This window comes from Meleagris gallopavo, chromosome 1, assembly GCF_000146605.3.
Source record: "Meleagris gallopavo isolate NT-WF06-2002-E0010 breed Aviagen turkey brand Nicholas breeding stock chromosome 1, Turkey_5.1, whole genome shotgun sequence".
Taxonomy (NCBI): Eukaryota; Metazoa; Chordata; class Aves; order Galliformes; family Phasianidae; genus Meleagris; species Meleagris gallopavo.
Window position 1 is genome coordinate 76,013,854 of NC_015011.2, and position 17,501 is coordinate 76,031,354.

The window sequence follows — 17,501 nt, forward strand, 5'->3', positions numbered from 1 at the left end:
GATTTCGGGTTTTCTTCATCCTTTCAATCTACTCACAAGGAAGTTGTACCCTGGTGCACAGTAAGGTTCCAATGGTCTGCCATAATAATATTGTGACAGACCAACCCTTCCCAGTTTGCTGGGGAAGACCCACCCACCCTCACTGCACGCTTACCCTGAGCTAAAAGCTCAGGCTGTGTGTGCCCCTCTGCAGCAGCCTTATTGGAGTGACATACGTGATAGAGGCAAGGGAAAATCAGTTAAAAAAGACAAAAAGACCCCCTTAATGAAGGTGATCTGTAACCAAATTCTTTTTCTCCATGCACAGAGGGTATAGGTTCTCATCCTGCCAAGTTCCAGAGAAAAGAAAAGTTGCTAGCCACATGTTCAAAAGCCTGTCTGTGAGTCACAGGGGATAATGCTGATGACAAGCTGAGCAACATCTCTCTGTAGAAAGTTCACTCCCAAGAACATCCACTAGCATGTCCCATCAGAAGTCACCCACGTGAATGGCTGCTCCTTCCCATCCCCATCCCCCTATGGCTCAAAACCCTACTGAAAATAACATGCCCTTGTTGGTATTTGCTGGACCATGCAGTAGAGAAGCAGAGTCAGTCCTGCACTGGGTTTCCATTGACAGACTTGGTTGATGGATGAGGAACAGGAACCATCCCAGTGAACAGCCCAGTGCTGCACCCTTTCTCTGCCCAAAGCCCAGGCAGAGCACGTATTTGCTCTCCAGGGAGGAGCAATGATATCAGAGGAAAGAAGCACTTCTTCATTTCATTGTGTGCATCTCACCACGTCCTCCCACACCCATGTAGGTTGCCTATGCAGTAGGCATTACCCATTCCTGGTAAACTGAGGGCTACAATTTATCAATTTTACCAGGGGGTGTTGGGAAGTTATAGAGGAGGGTAGTGCTGTTGCTTTTCCAAGGAATTGAATGTTTACAATAATGCTATAGACGTGCTTCTTTGTAGTGATTGAAATCTTCCTGTGTCACCTGATTTCCATTCAGGAAGGATTATACTGATTTTCCTGCTCATCTTGGTGTAGGGCCAGCTTTGTGGCACTGTGCAAGCATGCAGAGCTGCACAGGGCCAGCATCACCTCAAGGCAGTTCCCATTTCCTGCATCCTGCCTGGGCCCTGGGAAGGAGAGATGTTGACAAGCTGGGGGTCAGGGTAGGTCCAGACATGGCAGGGCTGGAGCACCTGCCCTGCTTGGGGGGCAGACCGCCTTCTAAGGCAGTTGGCATAGAAGGTTCCTTTTTGCTCTCCTTGGTTTTTGGCTTGCTGGTTTTTCTTCAGAGGCCATGACTACACCTCCACCACAGCAGACCATGGCACAGTTCAGCCTCCATCACTTTGGTGAACTGTGCCAGGTCCACCACCAGGTCAGCCCCCAGGCTTCTGCATCCCTGCCCTTGAGATCTGTAGATGGGATCACCACATCCTATTGCTAGCACACACACACAGCCTCTGCTGAAATCTGTAATAACATTGGGACTGGCCACCATTCCCCCTAAATGATGGCCAGATACTTGCACAGCCAAGGCAGCATGGGGTCCAGCACTGCCTGAAAAGTGCTGTCCAGACCTCAGGCAGAATACCATCCAGCCCCAGTCTCCATCCCTGCATCTTCGTGCTGTGCTGGGAGCAGTACAGAGGATGCTGCAAGACCTCGGGAGGTCAAGAGCAATGCCCATTAGTCATCATCTCCCCTCACAGACACCTTAATGGTGCTCATGGGTACTCTGCAGAGAGGGCTATCTGCCTTCAGCTTTGTCCAGGCCAGGTAGAACTGGGATTCACATGGTACTGTACACAGTAGATGGGACACATTCACACCTCCTCTTTGGCCAAGGTCTTGGCTCTCTGCGGTGGACTAGGGAGAGCTGAGGATGAGGAGCTCCTCCACGTCCCCAGTACTAGTGCTCTGAAACTCTCCACAGCACATTTTTAGGAAGGAACCTGAATTTGACAGCCCCAAGCTGCACGTCAGGCAAGACAGGTTCTCTCTTAAAAGGCCAGCGGAGTAGCCACCCTGGACCTCAAGGGTGGTTTGCGCACGTATCTTCTTAGATTTCAAGGTGTTCCGAGTGTCCTAGGCCTGGCAGATAAGGCACAGCGCCTAAAGGACACCTGTTAGGCACAACGACCGCCGCGGGGGGAGGAAATTCCCGAGCGAGACCCGGATGCAGCTCCCGATCGCCCGCTGAGGAGAGCCGACGCCCCGCCCCGCTTCCTCCCGCTGCCAGGTTCGGCCCGGGGGCAGCAGCGCGACAGGCGTGGCGGCTGGGAGCGGATCGGATCAGAGCGGAGCGCTGCGCTGCCACCATGTTGTGCGGGGGCGTCTCCAAGGCCCAGCCCGCCACCAGCGAGACGCAGAAGATCGCGGACGAGGTGAGGCGGTTGGAGCCGGGGAGGGCGTGTGGGGTGTGGAGCTGAGCGGGGCCGAGGCGGCTCTCCTGGCTGCGCACATCGCTGCTGCCGGCCCGGTGCGGTGTAAACGGGGGGGACGGCAGCTTTAGGCAGCCGAACGGAGAGCCTCCCCACCTCCTAAAAATAAATAAATGTACGAGCGGGAAGACGACAAGCCGTGGGAGAATATACCGAGCAATTCGGAACCCTCCGGAGCACTGCCTGTGGCGTGCTGGTCAGTCGTGACACAAGCACTACGTGACGTGTGAAGCGTGTGCTCTAATTTGAGCTCCTTGCAGTCTGAATCTTATAACCAACTTTCTGCTTTTGGAGCGGGAGAAAGAGGCAGGCAAAAGCCCGTGCTGCTCCTGCTGTTGCGGGAGGCAGCGTTCAGCTCTCCCCCTGCCAGGGAGCATGTGCGTTCACTCCGGAAAGGCCTGTGCAAACAAGTTCTTTCACGGCGTGTGCTCTCATCCCCTTGGCTTTATCGGTGGGGGTGTGTCAGGCCAGAGAATAACGATGAAGGACACGCTCTTGTTTCTCTTGCGCACTGTCACTGTCCAGATTTGTTTCTGAATGCAAAGGCACAGCAATCTGTAATTCAGAATTAACCTAAGTATCTAAAAATTACTTGAATTGCCTAAATATTTAAAAGCGCATCCAGCTTGTTTTGGTTACTAGTTTAAATTGCTATACTTAGTGATATACGTATGGGAAAATTCCAAGCTGAAATTTGTCCGTGCAAGTGATGTCCTCATCTAGATATTGACTGCAAAGAAGACATGTTCTGTCAATTGAAGACAGGCTTCTCAGATCATCTCGTTTGCTTGAATTTCTGTGGAAATGCGTAGAGCCTGCCCATTTGCTTACCCTAAGCAGTGCATTTCCTGTTTCTGCTTTGCCAGTTCTCACCTGCATGGCATTATTTTTTTAAGAGTCCTGTTTGTTGACCATTTGTTTGGTCAGAGTCATAGCACTGGCATTGAGCAGGCACAGCATGACAGAGCAGGGCAGTTGCCCCTAGCAGTCTCTGGCCTGGAGTGCCTCTCCAGGGCAGGGATTTCCACGTGGCTCTGCTCAGCCTTTGGCTTCTCACTGCAGCTGTGGCAGGCCACTTGCTCCAGGAGCAAGCAGACAGGCTGTACAAATCATCAGAGATCCTCCACTACATGATAATGGTCAGCCCTGTCACTGGACTGCAGGTGATTCATTTGGGAAGGGGCTATAGTGCCAGGCAGTGTGGGGCTTTGTCTAGTCAGCTCTTGGAAACCTCCATGTGTGGAAATGGCGTGGCCTCTCTAGGAAGCATGTCCCACTGCTGGACTGTTCTCATGGGAAAACGGCTTTCCTTATATTCATTTCCTTCTTCCTCTCTTCAGGGCAAGAGTCCAGCCATCTGACCTCATGGTGGCCCATCACTGAGCTTGCTGCAGTTAGTTGGCATCTTCCTGAAACTGGAAGCTTAAAACTGGACACAGCATTCTGAATGTGTTCTGACAAGTAATGGGCAGTCATCACTTAACAACCTCTTCTTCTGGCCTCCTGCTGGTGCAGCCCTGTATACTGTCTGCTTTCATTGCTACCAGGGTGCACTGCTGGCACATGTGTAATGTACTGTCCCCAGGGATCCCCCAGCCCTAATCTTTATTGCAGTCTAGCAGAGTGGGCTGATAGCAGCTCTTTCAGAGATTGCTTCTGTCTGGGCTCTCCCTACTGAGTCAGAATGTCCACTGATCATATGCTGTGGTGAGTCATTGCTGTGACACCCAGCAAGCTGCACCTGCATGTGACTCTGAACTGACTGTACTCATGGAGCCTGGAGTTTCTAGTGGAAACACCAAATGTGCTGAGTGGGTGCAATGTCCCCCTCCTTGCATTTCAGAATGCAAACTTGTTGGATGTGCTTTGGTCACGTCTCTGTGGGACGGGATGGTTGCTGGTTGGCTGTTGCATGCATAAAAGGCCAGAGTTCGGTTTCATGCTTTCTTGGCACAGGAGAGGCAGGAGCACATACCCTGCTGTTCTTCCTGTTGCAGGAATTGTTTCTGTTCCTGCAAGCATTAGAGGTCTGGCAAAGTGGTGCTCCTTTTCTCCCAGGGCAGCAGATGGGATGCAGGCAGCAGTAATGTAATACTGTAGGAAGAATGGAAGTAAATCATGTAACTGAAAATAGAACATCTCACTGCTATTACTGTTGCTCTGGAGTAGAGGAGGGCTGGATAACGGCACAGTCCTCCTAGGAGTCCTCAGTGTGCAGCAGGATTACCTAATGAAAGGGCTAATTCACACTGCTTTTCTAAACGAAGCCTAAAGCTGTCTGCTTTCACAACTGAGAAGCTCACTGCATGGCCATGATGTGCTAGACAGCCAAGTGTGGGGACAGACTGCAGCTCACAAAAGCTCGTCTTGGCAAGTTATTCTGAATTCTTGAGTGCAGCTTTTACACTCTGGAAAAATATATTTTGGGAAAAATATTTACGTTTTGGAACACTGTAAATTGTAGTTATTAAAAGCTAGAAGAACTATTATTTTCCAAGTTTGGTTTTTGGGTGCCTGTTTGTTCTGCACTTCAAAAAGGGAGCTGAAGACAAACAAGGGCTGTTTTTTCTGGTTGAAAAAATGAGATATATTTTAAACGTTGTCTTTTTAAAAGACCATCAAGTCTTGTCCATGTAGATCTTGAACTGCTTTACACTGTTTTTTAAATATATAGAACAGAAAGGGAAGCAGAGACATTAACAGCGGAAATAATTTGTCAAAATGAATGTAGAAAAACAGCGCAGTTCTTTGGTTTCAGTTGGCGGTGACTGAATCGCATCACTGTGTTGCCTTGGCTGCCTGCCTCAGTACCTGGTCTTGCCCTAGTGTAAAATAAGGAACTGAAGGGTAATGAGGCACACTGGTGGCATGAGCCATAAATTGTAAGTATTAAATATTGTAACAGTCTTAGCTAACTTCTTGTTTCCCTAAGGTGAAGCATCAGCTAGAAGAGAAAGAAGGGAAAACCTTTGATGTCTTCACTGCAGTTGAGTTCAAAACTCAGTTGGTGGCAGGGACAAACTACTTCATCAAGGTAGAGAACACTGGGCGATAGAAAAAAAAAAAATAACGTTGGAATGTTTTTTTGTGTTTACTTACCTACACAGAAATGCTTGTGATTTAGTTTTTAAAATATATATATTCGTGCATTAAAAAAAAATAATTAAAAAAAAACATTTCCCTACCACCTCCCAGCCTGTTTCCTTGCCTTAAATGGAGATATGCATATTTCTCTATTTTCATAATAATTTGTCCTCTTTAGTTATTTTGTGAAAGTTGATTTTGTAAAAATTATACATCCACGATGCTGAACACTAGTGTATTAAGTAAAGCCCAGATTTGTAAAGATACAGCCAAGTATCAAACCTCTTTTCACCACACACACACAAAGTGGTCAAAGCATTTAAGTGTTTGTTGTTCCAGATAAGATTCTCACTAGCACCAGTTCCCTGTCTGCACATTCCCTGTCTTGGATAGAGGGAGGGCTTGCAGATCCAAGGTTGAGGTGCTGTTTCCACCAAGATGCAGCTCCCAATCTGCCTCAGAACAAGGTGACACCTGCTGAGGGGGTGCTTTTTCTCTACCACCTCTTTGATTGCCCCATCCTCAAAACATGCCACCCTAAACCCCTCTCCTGATTGAACATTGCTCCACACCTCTTACTGGTTTTCATACTTTACAGGTCCATGTTGGCAATGATGAATTCATGCATCTGCGGGTGTTCAGAAGCCTTCCTCACGAGGACAAACCATTGAGTCTTCATGGATATCAGAGCAGCAAGACCAAACATGATGAACTGGCCTATTTCTAGTAAATTTATCTCATGCACTTTCCTAATGATTTCTTATGTATATTTTCTGTAGGCTGCAAAATGTTGATTCCTGTGCCAACAAAGAAAATTTTTTTTAAAAAATGTAATAGTGGAAAGAAAAACCATCTTCTTCCATTCCCTTACCGTGCAATATCTAAATGAATCACATAGCTCTCCTTTCACCTTTTGCTTATGCTAACCTGAGTAGCTGCACTGATTGTGATGTAGCTTAATACTGTGGTGTGTTTGTGGACTTTCCTGACCTGGGAATTGCCAGGGAGTGGAACCAGCACTCACATATTTGCAGCAAAGAGCAAGAGGAAAACCTGAACCTTTATGTGCTGCTTTGCAACTGTGGGCATATCCATAGATTTAATTCTATTATATTTTTTATTGGCAAAGACCTGAGGCAAGAGAGAGAGGTGGGCTGCAGTCTTTTTTAAGAAACATTCCCTTGGTAGTAATGCTTGTCCTGTTGCCAGCAGTAGGATATAATGTCCAGTAGAGGATGTATGAGTTTTCTGAGTGCTGAGGAAAAGTACTGGAAAGGAATTTCAGCTGGACAAGCATTTCTGCATTTATGACAATAAATATTTCTCTCAGATTTAGATGGTATATTTCACTGGTGTTTCACTGTTTTATTGCTTTTTCAGTACTGGCAGTTATCTTGCTCAGAGCTTTTTTCCATAAGCTTTTTTTCGTATTCCAGATGTCCTTATGTTTATGTTTGTTTTTATGTTTTAATTAGAAATACTTTATTTTAATCTGGTGAGGGACATGGAATGGAACAAGGAAGGCTTCACCAAGTATGTCAGCTGTAAGAGGATTGCTAAGGAAAATGTGGGCTGTTGACAGAGGACACAGAAAAGACTGAATGCTGCTCAGTGTTACCTATGTCTTCATTGGCAGGATTTGCCCTCAGCATCTGGAGGTCCCTGAGACTAATAGGAGAATCTGCAGAAAGGAAGACTTCCCCCCTGCAAGGGGAAGGCTGTGTGTGTGCATTGGAAGTTTTGACACGTGCCTTGTATAATGAACTGGCGAGGGGAGAGATGTTGCTGCATTCTGAACTGAGGGGTACCAGCCCACTTTTACACTGCTGTATGTTCTTGGTCCTGTAATATGTTCTGGGTCTAGAAACTCCCAGCAGTTTTGAGAATAGGGAGCATGGTGAACTTACATGTGTATTACTGTGCTTCTTACATACAATGTAGGTAGCATTGCTTACAGAGCATGTTCTGCCTCCTGATTAAGGGAGGACTTAACAGATCTCTTAAATACTTTCTCCTATACGTGCTTTTACTCATATCTGCCAAAAGAGTCTCCACCCCCAGTGTTAAACATAAAAAGAGTACATCTGCATTGTAACGCAGTTCCTGTTTTGCTAAAATGAAGTAGTTCTGGAGACAGTCATATAGTTGTTTTTTGTTGCTGGTAAACTTATAAATTATTTTCTTGGTTCAAAAAGCTAAATATCTTTGCCAAATGCTCTTCTGAGAGGAGGACAGCTAGTGCTGATAAAGCCAGACTTACAGCATTTTAAAGACATCTGACAGCGAAATTCAGCTCTCATGGAAAATATTAGGCAGTAATCCCAAATTCACAGGAATCTACAAATTGTCTTCACACTTTAAGGACTTAAAGCATTTGATTTGATGTCTCACCCCTGAGCACCAGCACAGAGTTGCATGGCAGGTAACTCCAGAGACCCTGCCTGAACAGCTGCCAGCAGGAAAATAAGGTTGTGGTGGTTCAGGGTTGCCCTCTATCTTTGTTCCCGCAGAAGTCTTAACTGAAGACTTGTCATTGCAGGTGGCTGTTGCTACAAAAAAGGGTGAACTCCATACATCCCCAGTCATCAGGGTCACTCTGGACTCCAGGGTCTGAACACGGATTGAGCTGTTTCTGCTGCAGCTCCTTCCGCTACTTTGAGTAGTTCCGCCCCTTCCTCATCCCCACCCCAAACAGCCAAGCTGCCTTTAGAGAGTTTGACTTCTCAGCTCCTCCTCTAAATATGTTTATTCTTCTTCTTCTGGAGATCAGCCAATAGCTTGTAATTAATGCACTTAAAGCAAACCCGAGAAGTATGTGGCCTGTTACACTCAAAAATATTCTCACAACAGCCTGAGCTTTGTATTCAGAGCTTGCCTTGACAGTACTTGGAAAGAAGAGCTGAAAGGGGTGTAGTATATTCTGACTCAGAGCTACAGTACAGTACTGTAGCTGGCAGAAGCAGATGTGACTAGTACTTCAGAGCCCACTGAAGCTTTAGCCAGGCAGCAGATCTAAACATGACACGTGCTAGATTAACAGCTTTCAAGTGTATTTTATTTTCATGCATTTACTGACAGGCAGAATCCACATGTGACTTGCAGAAGTGAGGAACCATTCCTCACCACCCTCAGAAGTAGACCAGAGGATCATCTCTGGTTTTGCCAGTCTGATAATCGGTAAGGCTGGGATCTTGGTTCTCCTGAGGAAGGGCTTGAAATATTCTTAAGTGGATGTACTCATTATCAGAACTTTGGACCTGGAAACAAGAACAGCAGGAGAGTGAGGATCATGTATACAACTAAAAGATGAATGTGTATACTCAGAAGAATATGTTCTGTCAGGAGCTTAATTTTAGGCATGTCTCCAATTCCACTTAAACAACTCTTAATCAAGTCTGGGCTGTAAATCATGACAGAAACTATGTTTCTTATATAGAGACTGTAATAAACCATTATAAAAACTTCAGATTCATGTTAAATGGAAAATGAGGACTGCTCAGGTTCGGAAGCACCCAAAGGAATAATAGGAAATATGTTTTGATGGCATCCTATTTATTTAGCTCAGGATTCCACTCAGTCCATCAGCTTTAAAATTCTCAGAGCACTTGGATCAGTGGACAAAAGCCAACAAGCAAATCCTAACAACTCAGAGTGGGGACAAGACCCAGAGAGCTCCTACAAGATACAGAAAGAACTGTCCAAAACCAGCATCTGGTTCTAAGGAACACTGCAGAGAAGCAATGACAATTGAAAGCCAAATCTCTTGTCTTCAGAATCACTCCAAACACACTGGTGCCTGTCTAGGCAACGTGACATGTATTTGTGCTTGCAGGGATGACCACGAGTGTTTGAAATATATATATATTTTTTAAATTAACTTGCCTTTTCCTCCAGAAAGTCCTTACAAAGATTTCCTACAAAGTTGTGCATTATTTCCTCTGTGCAGAGCCAAGTACAACAGTTGCTTAACTCTTACAGAGGTCTACAGTATGAAAGAAAATTTCAATGCCTTTGGCTTTAAGAGGTCTTCACATGCTTTCTGGTGACAACAGCATGGCACTATGGTCTAGATTACAGCTCAGCTGTAAGTCTGTTGGTAAAATATTACTGATGTGGAAAATTCCAAAGTATTGCAAATAATGGCTCTTGTGACAGAGCTTATGCCAGTCAATACTAAGAGCAGCTTGGTCATGAGGCTTAGCATGGAACCGAGGCAAGTACTTCAAATGTGATTGCCTAGGTCAGCAATAAGACAGCACTAAGGGAAGAAATGCAACCACGCATGACTTCTAGCTTTACCACAGCTTTCCTGTGAATTGTTACTCTTCATCAGCACTTTGCCCAAAAAAATGAAGGCTCATCTCACAGGAGCAGGACAAGGATAAACATTCATTTAAGCAAGGCTCAGATTGGCCATATAATAAGACAATTCCCCAGTGCCCAGAGATTGTAGAACTAACTGTGAAAAGATATTTTAAGGAGAGTTTGGCAGTGTCTGTCCTTCCACGGATCAAATAATATGAGAGCAAATGCTTGCGTCTCTGCAGAAGCACTGTCCCCCCAAAGCCCAACTGCCAATTCTCTTCACATCAAGGGAGCACATCAAGTGGCTGATAGCCACACATAAATGCAGTGTTTGCTTTACTTACAGAAAGCCAGCCTGCCTCTTAGCAGTGTTTTCCTGCCTTCCATTCTGGTTGCAAACTATGCTCGTTAATTTCTTACATGCTACTTCTGAAAAAGCTGCTCAAATCCATGGGTAAGCTTTTCCAGAAGAAAATGAATCACACTATCAGAGGACTCCAAGTGAAGCAAAGTGTTAGCTTTTTTGTTGATTTGATTGTTGAATTTTTTTTGTTTGTTTTATTGTTTTTTTGTTGTTTTTTGCTTTTTTTTTTTTAAACCTCTGCAACAGATGACACAGAACTAAAGCATGGACACATGCCTGCATGCAGCCCTTGTCAGCAGAATCTGGGATGCTTGCATTACATTAAAAAAATATTTCTCCATCAGATCCTCCAGCTGACCTGGAATTGAAATAATCACTACCAGGGAACAGAAAGGCAATAGGAAAGCCCCTGTATTGCCTTGAAAAGAAACAGAGCAGAGCTCTGTCTGGTAGAGATAATTTGAGCTGATAAGGCAATCCATAATCTCTGAGTGAGATGATCCTGCAAAAAGTTATCATTCACATCTGAAGAAACTGTGCGTGCTTTTTAAGTTTTTATATTCCTGTTGTATGGTGGTGACAGAAGAACTTTATAAACATATGGAGATACTCCTAACTCCATTAGTCACATAAGAGGGTTTTCTACATTTGCATAGTTGCAAGAAATGGAAGCAAGTCACCTACAGTGTTTAACTACAAAATAGTCCCTCTTATCTTATGTACAAACCTTAATGAAATAGTTGATTCCAGCAACCACTTGAGTCCGGTATATTATGGCTGTAAAGATGTTATAGGTCTCATTCTCCCTGCTTTCTAATTGTGGCTTCACCTGTAAAAAGAAAGGGGAAAAAATGGTTGGTAGGCTCATATTTAAGTTCTTCCTTCCTGACAAGCACTCCAATTTTCAGGTTTCCAAGCACACACCCATAATGAAATAAACTCAGAACCACCAAAATAACTCAGTTTGCATCCAAGTCTTCAGCTCTCTTTCCTACTTCAAATATTACCTCCAGCACTCTTTAACATCTCATCTATAATTAGTCTTCCTAATAGATTTTTTTCCTACAAGCTGTCCAGCTAAACTGTATCCTGCCACAAGTCAGTGCCAGACCTGTGTAAACATCATCAGCCATTTGTTACACAGCAGCTGCAGATAATGTAGCTTTGGAATAATCGAATTCCATTCCAACCAAGGTTGGAAAAGACCTCCAAGATCTTCTAGTCCAGCTATCCACCTGTCACCAATATTTCTCACTAAACCATGTCCCTCATCTGAACGTTTCTTCCAATAACTTCCATTAATTATATGCAGGTTTCTCATAACCTCTTACTCTAATTCAAATAACTGCCCAGAGCCTTTTGCTCCTCTTGCACACTAATGAGGCTTCTCTATATGGCTTCTGTCCCAGACAGCAGACAGCTATACTTCCAGCTCGGGAGCTGCTGACTCCAGAAAACAGGAGGAAAATTTCCAGTCCCATTCCAGCCAGATGGGTTTGGAGGCTGCTAGGGGCAGAAATTAACTGTGGTATTTTTGGTATCCTTGCTTCCTACTTCAGTAGAAAAAAACATCAGTGTTGCTCCTCTCCGGACTTATGATGTCTCACGAACTCTGACCACTATTTCCCCATTTGTCACTTACTGATAGAGACTTCTGTAAAACCAGGCATGCAGGCAGACAGCTTCGTAATCCTCAAATGGAAAAAAAGCTATTTCTAAGCCCTTATCTAACAACTGCTTAAACCACAAACATTCCTCAGTTTTAGGCAACAGCTATAAAACAAGGAGACTGAACAAACAACATCCTCTAGCTTGCTAAGGATTAGGCTACAGAGAAGGCAAAGGTGCAAGTACATAACCACATAATCCCAAGAGCTGACAGGTCCTGAACATATCACAGTTTGCAGACACTTTTCATAACTGCATTCAAATCATACCAATTGCTCCCACTCTTAGCAGAGCATAAAATCATACAGAATGACATTACTAAAGGGTGACATTTATCCAGCTGGGAGCACAGCAGGGGTGCCCAAACATAACTCATGCCTTCACAGTATTTTCCCTGTAAAACCTTATGAGGGGCTCTGCAGCAGTATGTGAGGTTCTGCAAAGGAACAGAGCCAGCGAAAGGGTTGCAGGGGGAGGATAAGGGGAGGGCCACTGGGAGAACCATGGAGACTTCTCTTTCCTGCTCTTAGCACAAGGCAGAAATTCACCTTGTAGAAAACAAATGGTGAAGAATAATTCATTTTCATTTTCCCAAAGATACTGAGAATAGCAGAGCACCATGTTATTCATATTCTTCTCTACAGTTGTTACAGAGTTCTACATAGAAGGAACAGTGATACAGCTTCTGAACAATTCAGTTCATATCCCCAAACAATTTTAGACAACCCTTTCCCTTTCTGTTTTGTAGTAAACCAGCCTGTCAGCATTACCCACTATCTCCTTCCTTCATACTCCAACTCTTCCTCACTTATATGTCCAGCCCACTCAGCCTATTCGCAGGATCTCCTGCTGGCTATGCCTCGCCCCATACACAGCCCAGCTCTCCTACTCTGGCTCCTTCATTGCTTGCTCCCAGCCTGCAAGCTTGTAGGAAACACAGAGCAGTGCCGGTGCAAACACCATCCCCTAAGGCACCTCAAAAAAGGGAGCTGGAGCCCTGCACACACAGCAGTGTGCAGCACTGTCAGCCAGCATCTTCAGCCCCTCTACTACTTACATGCATTTCCTCAAGGAGGGATAATTTACACTATGGGCAGTTGTCAGAGGGAAGAACTCATCCCTCAGAATTGTGAGGGTGAAGGCGACTGCTGGAATCACCTGGTAGAAGTCATGAAAGGAGCTTTGTTGTGCCCTGTTGTCTCCCTCCTGCTCCTTGGGATACACCTTATGGCCTTTATGAGTTGCTGTACCACAAGGCATAACAGGATCTGCAGGTTAGCAATGACGTGAAGAATTTTCTCCCTTCAAATACATGGACCTCAGTGCAGACATAGTAGATTGATCTTCCATCTATATGCAAAAAGTAACTAAGGGCAGCCACCACTATGCCTACCTACAGACAAAGAAAGAGAAGTGATTTGGCTTCATCTTAGTGGCACAGTGCCTATCCAAAATGCTGAGAAAATATGCACCGGCAATCACAGAGATCCCCATTTTCAGCTTCTTCAGTTTAAACGCTCAGTATCACCACTTGGTCTTTCTAGCTTCGCACAAGATTCAAGATTCAGCCCTTTACACAGAATTCATCTACAGGCAGGGTTCAACTCACCTGGTCAGCAAGATGCTGGACCTCTGGAGTAGCAGGTTTAGGGTCAGACAAGCCCCCGGTCATCATGGTGGCAGGAAACTTCTTTGAGATGTGCAGTGGTTCTGAGAAGGGATGTCCAGTGAAGTCTGAGAAGAATAACTAGGCACCTCCTATAAATACATACACATGTGTCATAGAATCATGTGACGTTTAACATATGGAACTTACCATTACTGAACTAGGGGGGGAGAGAAATGGGGAAATAGAGGCAAAAGCCATGTAAAGCTGCAATTATAGCCATACTAACTGTAAAGAACTCTTTAAGATCTTATGTGCATAATGTTTCCACATCAATAAAAAAGAGTAAATGAGAGTCTCCAGCCCCCATAGCTTAAGATAGTTGGTTTGGGCTGAAACCAGAAGCTCTTGCCTCTCCACCCACATGCAGGTGACTATCCCATGCACTCAGAAAGTTGATCAAAGTCACACCTAGTATTTCCCAACACCATCCAAGATCAGCAGAAAGCATTCAGAAACTTCCTTAGCACAAGTCCCATTGAAATTGTATCACGATGGGATTGAGTTCACTCAGCAAGCCTGCTGATGACACCAAGCGGAGTGGTGCAATTGACACAATAGAAGGAAGGGATGCTGTCTGAGACAGGTAAGGAATGTCTCAAATCAGCATGAGGCAATCAGCATCACTTTATGGACAGTTCTACATTTGAAAGCATTTCTTTGGACTTGTTTGCCTTTGAAGGGGAAGGTCCAGGAGTGTTTATTAGCTGAAGATTTGGCCTGAGAGCAAACGAAACCAGCTGATGCGGGAGATTTGGAGATGATACCATTGTATCTCACTAAGGCAAGATGGAAGCTGGCTTTTCCCTGCTTCCTCTAACCTGCTGACTTAAATTTGCAAGGTCTAGAAGACAGTAGCAGGGGAGTTTCTGCTGAGATCCTTAAGTCAGGAGCCATCACTGCAGAAGAGCAGGCTCGGCGCTTTGGTCTGTAAGTAAGAGTTTGTACTGTCGTCATTAGTCATCAACTGACCAACACAACCTCTGGATGACCCACCACTGCTGGAGATCAGCATCTGACACCGAGACATAGTTGGATCAAGGAGTGGTGAACCACTTTGCTTTGCTGTGTCTGCATATCTGTCTGTCTCTCTGTCTCTTTCCTCATTTTTTAAAATCTTTTCCCTTTGTCTTCTTTTACTCTTTCACTCTGTGCAGTAGCCATTGCCTAATAATTTCTTACCTGTAACTCCTATTAATCATAGTTAGCAAATTAGCCAATGTTACCTCTGAGAGCATTAGTTGTTGTTAAGAAAGATTCCAATAAATTGATGTGTGTTATTCCTCTGAGTCTTGGATGACTTGCAGACCCCTGCTGACTAGAGGAGATGTGATTCAGGAGACAGAAAAAGATTCACCTTCCTTGAAACCTACTGTGTGGGACAGGACAGATGACATCCAGAGGGACCTGGACAGGCTCGAAGAGTGGGCCCATGAGCACCTAACGATGTTCACCAAGGCCAAATGTGAGTCGTTGCACTTGAGTCGAGGCAACCTCAGATATATACAGACTGGGAGAAGAACTCACTGAGAACAGCTCTGCAGAGAAGGGCTTGGGGATACTGGGGGATGAAAAGCTGGACATGAGCCTGCATTGTGCACTTGCAGTCCAGAAGGCCAACTGCATCCTGAGCTGCAACAGAAGAGGAGTGGCCAGCAGGGAGAAGTAGGTGACTGTCCCCCTCTATTTTGCCATTGTGAGGCCCCATCTGGAGTAACGCATCCAGGCCTGGGGACCTCTGCATAAGAGGGATATGCAGCTGCTGGATCAAGTCCTGAGAAGGGACACAAAGATCATCAGATGGCTGCAGCATCTCTCTTATGAAGAAAGGCCAAGGGAGCTGGGCTTGTTCAGATGGAGAAGAGAAGGCTCTGGGGGAGACCTCTTTGCAGCCTTCCAGTACTTGAAGGAAACTAACAGCCAGAAGGGGGACCAACTTTTTACACAGGCAGACAGTGACAGGACAAGGGGAATGGCTTTAAACTAAAAGAGGGGAAATTTGTTTTAGATGTTAAGAAGAAATACATTCACAGTGCGATGAGGCACAGGCTGCCCAAAGAGCTGTGGATGCCCCATCCCTGGAGGCATTCAAGACCAGGTTGGATGGGCAGCCTGAGCTGCTGGGTGGCAACCCTGCCTGCAGCAGGTGGGTTGGAATTGAGTGAACTTTAAAGTCCCTTGCAACCCAAGTTATTCTGTGATTCTAGGATTCTATGATCTCAATAATCCTCTAAATGGGCAGATTTTGTTTTATGTGCAGTGACTTTACTTCCTTCTGCTTGATCAGGAAGCTGTGTGGCCAGAGCCAGCAGGGGGAAAAAAAGTAATCCTACGCTCAGGTATGTACCACAAACTATTTAATTCCATTACCTTTCCTACAAAACATATGGTTGCATTCAGAAAATCATGGAAATAATTCAATATGTAGTACCATTTACACTTTTCTTGAAAACTGACCTCCTCACAGATAAAAAGTGATGCAATACACTGCAAACATGCACTTCATATCTACCTTCAAGGTTTATTCTTGATACAAACAACTTGATATTGAGAAACTGGGGCTGACAGGGCACTAAATTCAGGGATATATAGAATGAGATAGGAGCATATTACATATAAAGATGTTGTAGAATTTCCCAAACACAGTAGCATTATGTGACTCAGTGAAAGCCATATGAGGAAAAATTGTTCTCCTGGTATAACACCTTTCTGAAAAATATTCCCAGTTCTTGGGAACAGGTGCTCAAGCTGGAAGCCTGCCGTTTCCTCTGAATTCACCACTCTAGATGAGAGTAGCACATTTTGTGGAGTACGTGATAACTCAAGCCAATGAGTTCAACCTCATTCTTTTGCATAACACACAGCTGATTCACTCAAACACTGATGAGCTTTCACTACACTTCCACAGCAAGGCAGATGAGCTAACTGGAAGAGCCAGTTCACCTTACTGAGGTCAGAAGCCGCAGAATACATTCAATAACTAAGCAGAGTCAGTGCTAAACAAGGCCACTTTATAAATTTCTTCTTTCACTAGGATGCAGATCTCACTAACTCCCTTGGAAAGAGATGGTGGCACAGTATCCAGGGCAACATTCTTCCTCTTGCTTCTGATTAGCAAGAAATGCATCAAGTACAAAGTTAAGTCACAACCTCAGGTAGACTCTAGGAGAGGTACTAAATACATTAATGTTGTGCAGAAATCACTTGTTGGACTTCACGTTTATGGGCTTGTTGGTTTTGGCTTCAAGGCATGAAAACTTTTTTTTTCTCTCAAACATAGAATTGTGCAGAATGGAAGGAAATCAACATTAACAATGGTCGTAGAATCATAGAATTATTATAGTTGGAAAAGACTTCCAAGATCATCCAGTCCAACAGTCCACTCACTAACAATACTGCTCACTAAACCATGTCCCTTAGTACAACATCTACACGTTTCTTGAACACCTCCAGGGTGTGGGAATCAAATGTTGATTCTGCATCAGAACAAAATAAGAATTTTGTTAATTTCATGGCCTCTGCTACTATTTGGATCCTTTATTAGAACTAATAGTTCTTTTTGAGGGCCTTTTTACTTTATTGAGGTTCTCTGATAAGTTTTCATTGCTAATCTCCTAGATAAATCTTCCCCAACAACACATACTCAGTATATAAGTAAAGTAATATGTATGTGTATATATATATCTGTAGAGATTAGGTAGATGGAGTAAATTATGAGAACAGAGAATTAAAGGATATATATATAAGCTAGTAACAACTTATGTATAGCCAGCATTGCAAGAGTATCCTGCGCAAATTAAAAGGACAATTCATTACATACCTTAGGGAGTGCCTGAAGAAGGTACTGAGGAAGATCGGGCACCTCCCCTCCATACTCTTTCTTTAACAAAGACTCTGAAGAAAATCACCATATCAATATGAAAAATAAGAGTGTTGAGACATCTTGGAGAGAACAGGACTGACACCGAAG

The 17,501-nt window shown here is 44.5% G+C and overlaps 2 protein-coding genes across 2 annotated transcripts; one reads left to right on the forward strand and one right to left on the reverse strand.

Moving 5' to 3' along the window:
• The first annotated feature begins 2,206 nt into the window (after window positions 1–2,206).
• LOC100546481 (cystatin-B) lies at window positions 2,207–6,870 on the forward strand. Its single transcript, XM_003202635.4, has 3 exons — window positions 2,207–2,387; window positions 5,377–5,478; window positions 6,127–6,870. Exons 1-3 carry the CDS (start codon window positions 2,322–2,324, stop codon window positions 6,253–6,255), a joined length of 297 nt encoding a protein of 98 aa, XP_003202683.1. The 5' UTR covers window positions 2,207–2,321; the 3' UTR covers window positions 6,256–6,870.
• A 1,691-nt stretch (window positions 6,871–8,561) lies between these two features.
• Window positions 8,562–13,599, reverse strand: LOC100547866 (cystatin-A). Its single transcript, XM_003202641.4, has 3 exons — window positions 13,475–13,599; window positions 10,925–11,026; window positions 8,562–8,785 (listed from the first exon to the last, which is right to left on the reverse strand). The coding sequence occupies exons 1-3, from the start codon at window positions 13,538–13,540 to the stop codon at window positions 8,657–8,659; spliced, it is 297 nt and encodes a 98-aa protein (XP_003202689.1). The 5' UTR covers window positions 13,541–13,599; the 3' UTR covers window positions 8,562–8,656.
• Window positions 13,600–17,501: the final 3,902 nt, after the last annotated feature.

Coding starts and splice junctions, on each gene's coding strand:
- LOC100546481 (XM_003202635.4), top strand. CDS start 2,322: ATGTTGTGCGGGGGCGTCTCCAAGGCCCAGCCCGCCACCAGCGAGACG. Junction 2,388..5,376: donor CGCAGAAGATCGCGGACGAG/GTGAGGCGGTTG, acceptor TGTTTCCCTAAG/GTGAAGCATCAGCTAGAAGA. Junction 5,479..6,126: donor GGACAAACTACTTCATCAAG/GTAGAGAACACT, acceptor CATACTTTACAG/GTCCATGTTGGCAATGATGA.
- LOC100547866 (XM_003202641.4), bottom strand. CDS start 13,540: ATGATGACCGGGGGCTTGTCTGACCCTAAACCTGCTACTCCAGAGGTC. Junction 11,027..13,474: donor TCCAGCATCTTGCTGACCAG/GTGAGTTGAACC, acceptor TTCTTTTTACAG/GTGAAGCCACAATTAGAAAG. Junction 8,786..10,924: donor GAATCAACTATTTCATTAAG/GTTTGTACATAA, acceptor TCTTGTTTCCAG/GTCCAAAGTTCTGATAATGA.